Raw genomic sequence first — 14,333 nt, forward strand, 5'->3', positions numbered from 1 at the left:
TTCTTGTATAACTCCACACTCTCACTTCTCACATAAAAAAATTCATTTAAACTAAAATAAGTGTGTTATACATTTTATTTTTCCATATATAAGCAAATTCTTTATCTGATATGGGACAGCCAAGTTGCAAAACAGCCAAACAATAAAAGTCATTGCAACAGTTCCTCTATAAAGTTGCATTCTCACTGTTAAAGTCAATTGTGAAAGTGAAAACTAAATGTGACATTAAAGTATTTTCAAGAAAAAGCACATCCACGCAAATACAAAAATACACCAAACGTACATTACGAATGCTCAATAAAGTTTCAGATATTTTTTTAGAATAAAAACCTTTGATATTCATGAATATAAATGAGATCAGTGAATATACATTTTGTAATTAAGTAGAAAATAATCATTCATTAAGCTTATTTCCTGAAGCGGTATTACAAATCTTTATTTACACGGTGTTATAGTATCACACAAACTCATGAAATCACTTCCCGGTGCATCAGCAGGAACTCATAAGGATTATTTTTAGTTTGCTTGCAAAATGTTCGCACCCATATGTATGGCTAATATTCGTCAGACAATTTGATCACACTGACTGATTATTATACTGTAGATACTGGCAGGAAGCATTAAATGGCAGTGTGCAAAGTGAAAGTTCATGCTGTAATAGCTTAATCATACAACCCTCATACTGACACTATACATAGAAGTTCTGTTCCGAAACCCAGTGAGCTGCCTACGTAGGCAGCATTTTAAAGCATCATAGTGCCCTGTGAAGGCAGTTCCAAAAAGTTAAGCATGCCATTTTGGGGCCATTCAGACCGAACATGTTCTTGCACTAAAAAAGCTAGACGCAGGTGTTTCGATACACGCTTTTAAAAGTTGATGTTCTTTTTTACCTGGCATTGTGTCTAAAAAAATGTGGTTTGTTAGCATCACACTTTTGAAATCAATTTTGAGTTTCCCATGCTCTTCGCTGCCTATGTAGATCATCCCAAATTAGTCGCTTATAAGGTTACATTTCAATTATGTTGCTGCCTTAATAGGTTGCTGCCTACGTAGACAGCAGACAGCAAGAGAGCTCACTAGGATTTGGGACAGAGCCTTGAACTGAGGGTGAAAGCAGCCTGAAAAGCAGTAATAATTATTATTCCCATTTTGAGCATTAAACCAGCAGGAGATGCCACCTGGTGCCACAGCAAGCACAGGACAGTTCACAGCAAATGCTGCGGACTTCAGTCAGTCCATACTGAAATAATGTGGGCTCAGGGACCCAGTACTTGAAGCTTTATAAAGACAATAGGAGGAGCCACAGCACTCGAAGAAACAATGTGATTGGCGGAGATGCTCAGGCAGCTTTCTCTCTGGTCCTCTCTCGGCCGTCACTGGTGTGTTTAGCCCCTTGAATGCTGGTAATTATAAAACAACCAATAAATAATAATAAATACATAATATAAATAAAAATGTAATTTAGTTTAGAACAGAATAGTTCACGCAGGGGCGTAGATTCCAGGGGGGATGGGGGGGAGGTAACCCCCCCCAATAATCAAAACAAGCAAGTACAACCCGCCCCCCATTATTTATACCATGATCAATGGAAACATGTAAATTCTTCATACTGTAACCCCCCAATGTTCAAGCCAAATCTACGCCAAGATATTTACGTTGGCGTACGCACCTTCCTCCTCATAACAGAGCCGCCCGACACTCTGTCCGCCCTGTGCATCAGTTCTTGCACCCATTTCTCTCTGGGATCACCACAGAACATGCGGCCGTATCTCAGCGTGAAGCTGTGGAGAGACACGCAATTGCATTATTAAATAATGTTCAAAAGCTTTAAAAATGCTTTGAAGTTTCAGCAACCAGTATCTAAATAGAAATCTTAAATGCTGAAACAAATCTTTACGTTGTAACATTTAAAATTACTGGCTTCATTCAAGTAAAATTATTTATTTAGCATCACTGAATCAACTTGAATACATTACGGGTTTTCAAACTTTTTGATGCTAAGGACCCCTAAATGTGACAATCACCTTGCGAGGGACCCCCTAATAAAATATATAAAGTTTATATGTTTGTGTATAAAGACTAGAGGAGAATTGTGTGATATTATAAAGACGATTTAAATAGTTAGCTTTTATATTGCTATTGTATTAAAGGCAAAAAAAAAATGTATATTATATGTAGGTATGCACCGATGTATCTGTCAGCTATAACCATAGATAAAAACCTCCAATATCTATATGAAAAATGAATGGTTTGTTTATAATTAATTACGAAAATGTATTGCATTGTATTAAGTTTATAATAATTTCACTGTATGAAATATAAAGAAATTCCTGCCAAAATAAATTACATCCGAAAAAGTAAAGCATGTTGAATAAAATAATTTGGAATATGAGTTTGTAATGTTATATCACAATAAGTCAAATGTGAGTTCAATTGTTTAGAATTGCAAAAACAAAAGTGCAAATTATTTTTATTTCCCTCAACACACACGTTGTCTTTATCTTTCATTGTGGCTGTCTAAAACGTTTTGCCTGTCATGTGTTCAACAGATCTAATCCACGTTCAATGGAAATTATTTATTGTTAGAACAATAAAATAGCTTTGTACATTATTCATGCATAATTCCTCAGCAAAACAGCGATCTGATGACACAATAAGGTGAGTAACTGGCAAAATATCGGTATCGGACAATATTTCTTTTTTTATTTATTTTTTTATCGGTATTGTATCTGCAAACAAATTTCATATCTGTATATCCCTAATTATCTGGAAAATATTTAGCCTACGTTGACAGCATATCGTTTTCTTCCTACGCAATAATTGAGCAATGTTTTTTATTTATTTATTTATTTTCCTCCCCTTTTTCTCCCCAATTTGGAATGCCCAATTCCCAATGCGCTCTAAGTCCTCGTGGTGGCGTAGTGACTCGCCTCACTCCGGGTGGCGGAGGACGAATCTCAGTTGCCTCCGTGTCTGAGACCGTCAATCCGCGCATCTTATCACGTGGCTTGTTGAACGCGTTACTGCTGAGGTGTAGCACGTGCGGAGGCTTCACGTTATTCTCCACGGCATCCACACTCAACTCACCACGCGCCCCACCGAGAGCAAGAACCACATTATAGCGACCACGAGGAGGTTACCCCATGTGACTCTACCCTCCCTAGCAACCGGGCCATTTGGTTGCTTAGGAGACCTGGTTGGAGTCACTCAGCACGCCCTGGATTCAAACTCGTGACACCAGGGGTGATAGTCAGCGTCAGTATTCGCTGAGCTACCCAGGCCCCCATAACTGAGCAATGTTAAATGTATACACCTGAAGATAAACAAATTCGGTATACTGTATATATTTTTGTACTTTTTTAAATTTAAGATTTTTTTATTTATTTTTTCTAAAATTTTCCACAGACCCCCTAGCAGCCCCCTGGGGGGTCCCTGGACCCCAGTTTGAAAACCCTGCATTAGGTTACACCTACTGAAGTAGTTTAATGATTTGATCATTTAAAAATTGCTTTTTGCATTTTTACTGTGTATAAACATACAAGGTAAGCATACTTTTCCTTTGCATTACAAATATATTTTTAATAAAATAAGTAAATTTGAGAAATACTGTATATAGGGAGTCAGACAGTATTCCATGATTTCTAAAGTCATAACTGATTTCTTAGTGTGAGGAACTGACCTAAACTGCACATTTTGACAGCTACTAACTTTCTCCTTTGTTCTTTGTTCTTTGTTCTGTGTTCTTCCTCAAGTAGGTGCTTGATGACGTTTTATGTCTAATTGGAGACAACTGAGAACTGTGGATGGAAATCCGCCCCAGCAGTATCTATAAAATCATTTTTTTAATCCTCATCTAATAATACTAAACAACTGTGATTGGCCCATCCTAAACAGCGCTGAGAAAAGTAACATGTTGCTATCACGTGATAGCGCCAGATTTGAATGGACCTAGTGGCATGGTGCATCCTCCTTGGATGTGGTGCCTAAGTTGCCCATATGGTTAATCTGGCCCTGCAAGACTGGTTGATTGATTGGTTTATTGATTAATGTTACTCACATGACCGCCCGAATGTTGCAGCCTCCGTCCAGCTCTTGTTTTCTGTAACTGGTCACTCTGTTCCACATGGACTGTTTTAATTTTTTGACATACCGCAAACAGCAGTCCTCATACGAGCCTATGAGCAGACATACACTTGCTCACATCTCAGGTGTTAAGTGCATTGATCTGATGCCCAGCACACCTACACACTCACATTACAATCACTTCTTACCAATCCCATTATGCATATGTAGTATGCACCAATTAATCATAACAGAATAAACATGTAATGTGTTATTATACTCCATATAGAGACAGATGATATATAGATTATTCCAGTTTGTCTCATGAAACCATAAAATGCTGCAAATGATAAAAATAAAATAAATAAATAAATAAAAATCCAGGTGCTTATCATGATGAGGATTGCCTTCCATAGAACTGAAAGTAAATGACTATTCAAAATCACCATTGTTTTAGAGTTGATAAGATTTCCATTGTGAAGAATACACAAAATGTAATGAGTGCATGATTGATATTTAAAAAACACCATTGGAGGAACGTGTCGAGGTGGACATACTGTTCCAAATGCAGTTTGAAACAGACAAAACAGGAAATGTTTACAAGATTTTACAGTGCATGGATGCTTTTAATTAACATATGCTGCACAGTGAAATAAACACAACTCGTTTGCTTCTTCCATTTCATTTCAAAATGCACACAGTTAGGAATAAGTGGATTAACAAAGTTTTTAATGATATTGTAAATCTAGCATGTGTGGATAACAGACCACACTAAATGACAATGAATATTCCAATGTGTGTTCTTAAACTTTACATTTTAATTTTACAACTTTGATGACCTTTAAAGGGATAGTTCACCCCAAAATGAAAATTCTCTCATCATTTACTCACCCACATGCCATCCTAGAAGTGTATGACTTTCTTTCTTCATCTGAACACAAATTAAGATTTTTAGAAGAATATTCTAAAGCCAGAACTTTGAAGCTCCAAAAAGCACATAAAGGCAGCATAAAAGTATTCCATGATACTCCAGTGGTCACATTTATGCATTTGGCAGATGCTTTTATCCAAAGTGACTTACAGTGCACATATTACAGGGACAATCCCACCGGAGCAACCTGGAGTTAAGTGCCTTGCTCAAGGACACAATGGTGATGGCTGTGGGGATCAAACCATCAACCTTCTGATTACCTATGATTATATGTGCTTTAGCCCACTACGCCACCACCACTCTGTTAAATCCATGTACTCAGAAGCGATATGATAGGTGTGGGTGATAAACAGATCAATATTTAAGTCCGTGTTTACTATAAATTCTTCTCCCTGCCCAGTAGGTGGTGATATGCATGAAGAATGTGAATCGCCAAAAAACAAAAGAAGAAGAATGTTAAAGTGGAGATTTATAGTAAAAAAGGATTTAAATATTGATCAGTTTTTCACCCACACATATCGTATCGCTTCTGAAGACGTGGATTAAACCACTGTCGTATGGATTGCTCATATGCTGCATTTATGTGCTTTTTGGAGCTTCAAAGTTTTAGTCACCATTCACTTGCATTGTATGAACCTACAGAGCTAAAATATTCTTCTTAAAATAATAATTTGTGTTCTGCAAAAGAAAGAAAGTCATACACATCTGGGATGGCATGAGGGTGAGTAAATGTAGGGCTGGAACTACCAAGGTGGCATGGGGTGGCATTTGCCACCCTAAGAAAAAGCATTGCCACCCCACCATTTGGTATACCAATGTATAAAATATCAAAGTTAGTATATTATAGTGTATGCTGACATTATGTAAGACTTTATGTCGAGCTGAACAGTCTCAACTCTGATCAAATGCATAAATGACTACAGCAGTCCTTGTCTATCGCGGCAGGTCGCGTGATTGATTACAGCTGCGTCCAATCACATGTTTAGCTACTGAAGTGCATACACAATGATTCTGCATTGACAGGCATAGTTGCCAAGTCCACTTATTATTAGCGACTTTTGGCATTTTTCAGAAAGTTGCTTTTAAATATGGGAATTTGCGGGTTGGTGTTTTTTGGGCTTATTTTCAGAATACAGCCATGTTTTTTGGACTTCTAACACACCTGTCTTAATGTTATGTAAGAATGCAAAAAATGCATTTTTCTGGCCTCTCCGTGGAAAAGCAACTGCACTGCAAATTCATGGGCATTTGTAATTTGATAGTGACTTCAATAAATTAACTATTGCAATGGCCAGAAAAACGATGCATACATGCTTACTTTATTATTGCCACCCCACATAGTCCTCATGCCACCCGATAAGTTATTTTCTAGATCCACCCTTGAGTAAATTACGAGGGCATTTTCATTTTTGTTATCTGTAACTTAAAAACAGCTACAAAAGTACATCGACATGCCTACCTTGTGCCAGTGTGAGGCAGAGGAAGCCCAGGAGGACGATGAAGAAGAGTATGCTGAACCGCATAATAACTCAGTGTCTCTACAGTAAAATGAGACAGAAAATCATGAATTTTTCCACCATACATACTAAATACATTCCCACACATTATGTGATCTTATAAAGTTTCTATAAACCTTATCAGCTTCAGAGGCGCTTCCTTCTTACATACTATAATTTGTGCTGCCTTGACCCTTGGACATCATTATCATATTGAGAATGAAAATGAAACCTTTTTGTGCGGTTAAATGCATAATCTTCCTTCTTTTTTACACTTTCTTGTATGTTACTCTAGGAAAACTGAATGTAATCAGTGCACATGATCTTAATTTATCTTTATTTAATCATTAATAAATACTGACCCATGCTATGATTTTCTGTTGCCCCAAAACTATTCATCATAATGCAGTAAAAAGCAATCATCACTATGGCTAATTTTTTCAGAAATGTACCAGGTGAAGGTTGGCATTTCAATTAGCATACAAATCATGTAAGATTTTAACAGAAATAAAAGGATAGCTGTTAGGCTGTTAAACATTAGATGTAATGGTGGTTGTAAAAACAACAGTGCTGCTATTATATCAGACTACTCACCTTTGGTTGTGTGTAAAGAAGACAGTAATGTAGTTTCTTCCCTGCACCAAGTTTCTGTTCACCTTTCCAAGCTGTGTTTACTTATAATGAGCCCAACCCTGTTGAGCCAGGTAAAGCCACGCCCCTCACAGGCTGGTAAAATGAAAAAAATATTCATGTTGATTCTGAGTATGTTCTTTATATGGCTAACGAGCACTGCTGAGTAGTAACGGATTACATGTAATCTGGATTACGTAATCAAATGACAAAAATCAAGTACTTGTAATCAGATCACATTACATTTTAAAATACTCGTAATCAGATTACAGTTACTTTTATACGGTTTACTTGACCATCAGGCAACGGCAGTAAATTGTTCATAATTTATTGATGCCCCTAATTCTTGCAACCTAGTCTCATAGAATAAACATTACTATTGCTACTTTGCAAACTGACTTATACACTTTTTTTCTCTCTGTTACTCATACACTGGTCTGTTATGTTATTGAAACACTTGCATTTTAATGCTTGTATTACAGACTCACCTATATTTACACGCTTATTCCTATGTGATAAGCATTGCGCGGTAGCTCACCTGATAAAGTGTTAGACATTAGTCTCAGAAGATTGCGGTTTGAGCCCAGCCAAGCACGCAAGCTGACACTTGAGATGAAAGTGTCATAGGAGTGACACAAAATGACATGGTTGCTTCAGAAAATGTGCTTTTCAAGTTGCGTTTGCTTTTAGGACACTATCGGTTAGGTTTAGGCGTTGGTTTAGGGTAAGGATGTCTGCTACCTCTCATTTGATTGTAGATCATTATTGGTTAGGTTTAGGTAAACGTTTTAGGTTAGGGGGTAAGTTTTACTCATTAAAACCTCTAATATTCACCTGAAAACCTCGTCTGGTTACGACACCATTTCACTCTCTTTTGGCGCTCCCCGATGGATTATTTCACTGGGAAACTGCAGGCAAACGTGTTATGAAGCACGCAATTGCACTTAGTAGTAATGTCGCAACGGTCACGTACTGTTCATGAGATCAGGCTGAATTTGCACAGCATGTTTTGCTTTAGATTCAAAAGAATCAGCTCATTAGAGTCATTCGTTTGGGAATCGGACTACAATGGTTCACACTTTGGATGATGGGCTATATCTGTTCAGTTTATGGTCCGAAAACTCGCAAGACAATAAGCATTTTTGACCCATTCTTTCCTTCAGGAATTTCCAATGGGTGTTAAATATGGCGTGAACAGGGTCATTTCTAGCTTTAAGCAGTGTAAGTGGTCACGTAGGGCCTTCCGAAAACTCGGAAGACAATAAGCATTTTTGACCCATTGTTCCCTTCAGGAATTTCCAATGGGTGTTAAATATGGTGTGAACAGGGTCGTTTCTAGTAATAAGCAGTGTAAGTGCGTTGGGCCAACGAGCCACCAGTGGGCCCCCCAAAACAAGGTAGTTTTTCATTTTTTATTTATTTTTTATTTATAAATATACTAAAAGCTGCAAGTAAGATTTAGGCAGCTTTTATGGCTTAATTAGACAGTTATAGGAGGCCCCCTTGTGGCCCGAGAGGGAAGGGAAAATGTAACTACAAGGAGAGAGTTGTAGCTAGATGTGACTGGCATGCGCATGCTCAAAAGGGTTTTTCGTCATCATGAAGCTCACATACAAGTCAGGAGTGGAAAAAAGAAAACCAGAAGAGCAGGAGAAACGCAGCCAGACCACTGGTAAGAAATTAATGTAAGCCAGCTACCTGGCTGGATGGTGTTTGTTCGTTGTCATGCATTAAATTGCAACAATTTGTTAGCTAACATGTTGCAGTTGTGTCCTGTTTTTCAAAGGTATGTGTTTTTTTAGGCATTTCTCCAAGTGGGATTTTGCTTAGGGCCCCTATATGCTCAGAAATGGCGCTGGCATTGAAATAAGGTCTGTGGTTAACATTAAAGAGACTTTATTTCTTGTTCTCCTAGGCACATTTTTTTTTTTTGACATTTTAAAATGTAAGTTGCCAGCAAGTTCAGTCAGTGCTTGCCTTTTTTTGTGTGCAGTTTGCATCAAGAAACTGTTTAAGTGCAGGGTTATAGTTAGATTGCATAAAGGGAGAGACTGAAGAATACATCTCTGCCAAAATATGGACCAGCAGCTCAAAATAAATGATTGGCTTTGTGGTTTATATAACTTGACCAGCGAGATTTTGAAGTGCAGGACCAAAAACTACGGTATTGTATGTATTTGCATTTCAGCTTTAATATCTTAATTCACCAATATGTCACATACTAAAACATGTTTTCCCTTGTCTTACATAATGGAAATTCAAGACACCCAATTCGTCCACAAGTTTTGTGATGATCTTTCAGTTTTTCCCAGGTGTTATTTAAAGAAAAGAATCCGATAAACAAGCCATTATGGTGCAAATTCTGGCCTTGCAGCGTTTGAGAAACTTAATCCAGACACGCAGGGCTGTTTAAACTTGACTTATGTTGAAGGAAACTTCTCTAATTTTGTATTAAAAAAAAAAAAAAAAAACAATGACAAGAACAGTGCATCGTATTTCAACTTCTAAAGACACAAACATATGCCTCTGTGTGGAGGCTTCTGTTTATAAGCATAGATGTTGAGATATCATGTTTCCTACCTGAGAAACCTTTTAGCGTGGCATCTAATGAGTGATATTTTACTTTCTGATTGTTAGAATGTTGTTATTTAAGGTTTCTTCTGCTTTTGTTAGGCTTCACCTAACACTTCATAAGCTATCATTTGAGCAGAAAACTTCTAAATGAAGTTCATGATCTGAAATTCATAGCAAATGTCAATTCTACAGCTGCAAGGCCATTACACCTTTATAGAGTATTCAACCATACTTGATTACTTTACAAAGCAATCAACATGAAAATGGAGCAATTTTAAGGTGAACAAATGTACCAGAAATTATATAAGAGAGTGGAATGAATATGACACACTTACAGAACTACATGTCTGACCCCAGAGTGGGAGGAGTTTACCCTTCAAGACAAAACATTGAATTTTTTCCCTCCGAAACACCTATATTCCCATAAAAAAATAAATAAAAAAAATTCTCACAGCTCTGTGTTTATTGAATGATGTTTGCTAAATAAATGGTAGATAACAAATAACTTTTTTTTAAAGTCTTTTCTTTGTAACACCATGGTCAGGTTTGACTGTACATTGAGCACTACATGTTGCATTATTGCAAAAACTGAATATTCAGAGCAAGTGGTTTAAAAAATAGCAACACTTTGACAAATAATGGTCTTTTATAAAGCCTACATACTGTATATATCCAAATGTATAACTCGTGATATTATCTGTCATGGTCCTGTCACTCTGTCAGACTGGGTTTTTGTCTGACAGGACCGTGAATTATCGTCCCTGGTCTGTCTTGTGTTTCGTTGTCTGTCTTTGTGTGAGAACGCAGTTTCAGTTGTATTCCCTGCCGTGCGCTCTTCGGTCTGTCTTGTTTCGTGTCGGGAGCACAGTGTCTGGATCCTGACTTCCTGTATGGTTCGGTTTCGGTCTGTGTCAGGATCAGGACACTCGTGCTCCATGTCTGTCTGTTACTGATATGGGTGCATCGCACTTATGTCATCTTGGCAGCATGCACTCGCGTCAATAGTTTATGTCTGTCTCTCGCGAACACGGGTGCGCCTTGCATTGCACTGCGCGCCCGGGTCACGAGCTGTCTTCATGTTGTGCTGAGGTTCGGTCACTTCGGTCTAAGGTGTCGGGTGTGTGTGTGGCCGAACTCTCGCACGGGTTTCCTGTCTTGTTTTTGTCACCTGTTGTTTGCATCACGTGGTGTTTGCCTCGCGATGAACACTCAGGTTTCGTTTAGTGTGAGAATGCGTGGCATCGCTTTGTTTGGCGTTGCTATGCATTCTCTCATCTTGTTTGTCGGTTGGCATGGGCGTATATTGCCTCATTGTCTTGGCGATGTGTGCTCATGCCATTCGGGTGTTTTGTTGTCTTGTGGGAGCACGTGGCTTTTTTTTTGTTTCTGTATCGCCGCGTGTCTCTGTCTTATGTCATACCCCACCTCCTTGTTTGCTTATTATTAGTTCATTTACCTCACCTGTTCTCTGTTAACCAGTTTGATTTCTCTCCCTATTTTAGCTTCCTCGTGTGTGCTGTCCAGTGCCAGTCCAACTTGTTTGTTCCCCTATGTCGGTCCTGTTTGTCGGCTCTGTGCCCCGTTCTCCTCTGCCCCAGCCTGGATTGTCTGTTTCCCCTACAGGGTAGTTTATGTTTGTTTTCCCCCCCTTGTGGGAGTTTATGTTGGATTTAGCCTTTGTTTTTGTTTAAATAGATCCTCTTATTTTTTAACTCTGCTTTAGGGTCCTGCCTCACAAATATCTTTAAACTAATTTACAGTATTGGGTTACAGGGACTATTCAACAATAAGGGAAAAACTGAGGCCACCTATAGGCTATACTTGACATTGCTATGAAATTATAACATTTTTGTCATGTTTTTTTCCAGCAGATGGCAGCAGACACTCCTAATGCATGACATATAGCAGCCTTTTTTAAATATAAAGCATAGAAAACAATAGTTAAATATAAGTGAATAGTTTTGAAGCCTTTTTATTAAGAAAGAGGTGATAGAAGCTATTTAAAAATTATTTTGTGAACCAATTAGGCTATTTTTATATTTTCATATGATGTGGGAGAGTGGGGCTAGTTATCACACTTTTTCTAAATTAGTATTTCTCATGGTAGGTTTATTTTTGAAAGTCTAAAGGCACAAACCTTAATGTCTTGGCTACAAAAAAAAAAACTACTGAGCATTTCCACCATTTTTGCCCTGGAAAAAGGCTACAGTTCTTTTTTGACAACATGGTCCACTGTGGGAAAATACATTTAATTGCCCAATTAAACAGCAAAACTAATATGAAGCACAAAACAATCCATGAAACAACAGAAATGTAAAAGGTAAAGTACCACACTCAATAAAAATATTTTAAGAATTACGCATTTTAATTTAGTAACTAAATTCCATCTAATTTAATTACAGTAAGTAATCCTTAAAAAAAGATTCATGAATTCAGTTTTCAAACCTACACAATTCAATTTGGATACATTTTGATATGAAATTAAAATGCGTAAGTCTTAAAAATAGCGTAAAATATTTTTTTGAGTGTACAGAAATATGAAACCATTGTTTTGGCCAACAAATTTAGCAGCTATTAAAAAGGAAAATGTATTTCTAATGAAAAATAGGTAAAGAATTACAGAAAAATAAAAATGGGGTAAGGTGACAAATGATGAGTTATAATTTGTAAGAGTAAACAAAAAGCTGGATAAATATCTTGAATTTAATCACACAGTGTAAGCAGCATGTATTTCCTTTTTTCCTAGTAATACTTTTTATTGATTCTCACAAATGAAACAGAACCAAGCAAAACATACACAGAAGCAACTTTTAACCCCCATTATTCCCTTTCCCCCTCCCAATCCCCAACCCCACCCTGACCCTCAACAAATATCCCTGTGGTCAAAGCCTGATATAATACAACATCAACAACAATAATAATAATAATAATAATAATAATAATAATAATAATAATAATAATTAAAATTCAACAGATAAAGAGAAGGAGAAAAGAAAGAATTCCACAAAGGATACAATTTACAAATTTGACCATAATCATGTTTCTCTCCACATGGTTCTCACCAAGAGCCTTCCAGAAAGGTCAAGTATTTGTCCCATTTCTTACCATAGACGTCTAAACTACCAAGCTGTTTATAAGACATCTTTTCAAATGCCGCCACTCTGCCCAATTAGGTAAACCATTCTTGAAATGAGGGAGTGCCTTTTAACTTCCATTCTCTAAGAATTATCTGTCTGCCAATCATTACAGAAGTTTGGACCCAGCTTTTTGCATATTTGTCACCTACTTTAATAACCGCCCAATCACCCCATATATACAGTCTGGGACAGAATGAAATCTGAGTGTCTAGATCCTTGCAGATAAAATTCTGGACTCTTCCCCAGAATTCTTGAATCTTAGCACAGTACCACAGAGCATGGGGTATGTCTCCATCCTCCAGTTGACATCTTGCAGACGGGCGCATCGGACAGGCGGTTGGGAGCGGTACTGTCCCAGATGGTGGAGGGGGGAGGAGCACCCCGTGCTGTACATTAGCCGAAAACTCTCGCTGAGGGAGACTAGGTTCAGCACGATTGAGAAAGAGTATTTGGCCATCAAGTGGCCGGTCCTCACCCTCTGGTACTATCTGTTGGGGCGTGCTTTCACCCTCTATTCAGACCATGCCCCACTCCAGTGGCTCCATCGCATGAAGGATGCCAACACGTGGATCACACGTTGGTATCTGGCTCTCCAGCCTTTTAAGTTCAAGGTGGTTCACAGGCCGGGGGTGCAGATGTCTGTCGCAGATTTCCTCTCTAAAAATGGGGGGGGGGGGGAGAAGGTGACAGGCTGGACGGCCCCCCAGCCTGAGTCTGGCGATGGGGGTATGTGGAGATGTGGGCATGGTAGAACAACGTTCTGTGGAGAGCAAGACTGGGAGAGGAAAGTGGGAAGGATTGACACCTGGGGGAAATTATCTCTAACAGCTGTTTTGTGTTGCAGAGAGAGCTGGAGAGCGATATAAGGGCAGTCCAGACCACAGGAAGAGAGAGAGAGTGACACACGAAGCCGACTCTGTATCTGTGTTGTATGTACACTGAAAAGCGAGACTGTGTGTGTATGCAACTGAAAAGTGTGATTACTAAAAATGACTCACGTGGACAGTTCCCCAGGCACCCGCTTCCTCCTTCACAAGTGAGCAAGAGAACCTTTCACACTTATCAATGTGATGATCCCCCTGCTCTTACTTGAACCAGCACTGAAAAACACATACCCACCCCATACCCTACCAAGCTTTTCAGCTTCCTGTGAAGAAAGGTGCATTTATTGAAGGAACACTGTATCATTTTTTTTATGCTTAAGAAAAGATACAACCTTCCCTCTTTTTATAGGGAGCCCCAACCCATTAACATTCCACATGGAGAAAAACATCTTACCTATATTAAAGTGTGACATATGGACATGCAAAGATAAATTGTTTACCCAAGGCAAAATTATATAGACCACTTTCCAACATTGATGTAATCATAAAAACCTGAACAACCCACAGAACAGAAAAAAGATGCGCTTCAACCCCATGCGCAACATTCTCAACTGGCGTCTCACGAGATGTTCTGCGATACTATTGCTACCAGATTGCTTTTTTTTTTCTACATAAACCA

The 14,333-nt window shown here is 38.3% G+C and overlaps 1 protein-coding gene across 1 annotated transcript; it reads right to left on the reverse strand.

The window, feature by feature from the left end:
• Nucleotides 1-57: 57 nt before the first annotated feature.
• On the reverse strand, nucleotides 58-7,171 carry LOC127441459 (C-C motif chemokine 25-like). The gene is made up of 5 exons (XM_051698912.1): nucleotides 7,084-7,171; nucleotides 6,453-6,531; nucleotides 4,058-4,175; nucleotides 1,670-1,781; nucleotides 58-1,400 (listed from the first exon to the last, which is right to left on the reverse strand). Exons 2-5 carry the CDS (start codon nucleotides 6,514-6,516, stop codon nucleotides 1,386-1,388), a joined length of 309 nt encoding a protein of 102 aa, XP_051554872.1. The 5' UTR covers nucleotides 6,517-6,531; nucleotides 7,084-7,171; the 3' UTR covers nucleotides 58-1,385.
• Nucleotides 7,172-14,333: the final 7,162 nt, after the last annotated feature.

Source organism: Myxocyprinus asiaticus, chromosome 5 (genome assembly GCF_019703515.2).
Source record: "Myxocyprinus asiaticus isolate MX2 ecotype Aquarium Trade chromosome 5, UBuf_Myxa_2, whole genome shotgun sequence".
NCBI lineage: Eukaryota > Metazoa > Chordata > Actinopteri > Cypriniformes > Catostomidae > Myxocyprinus > Myxocyprinus asiaticus.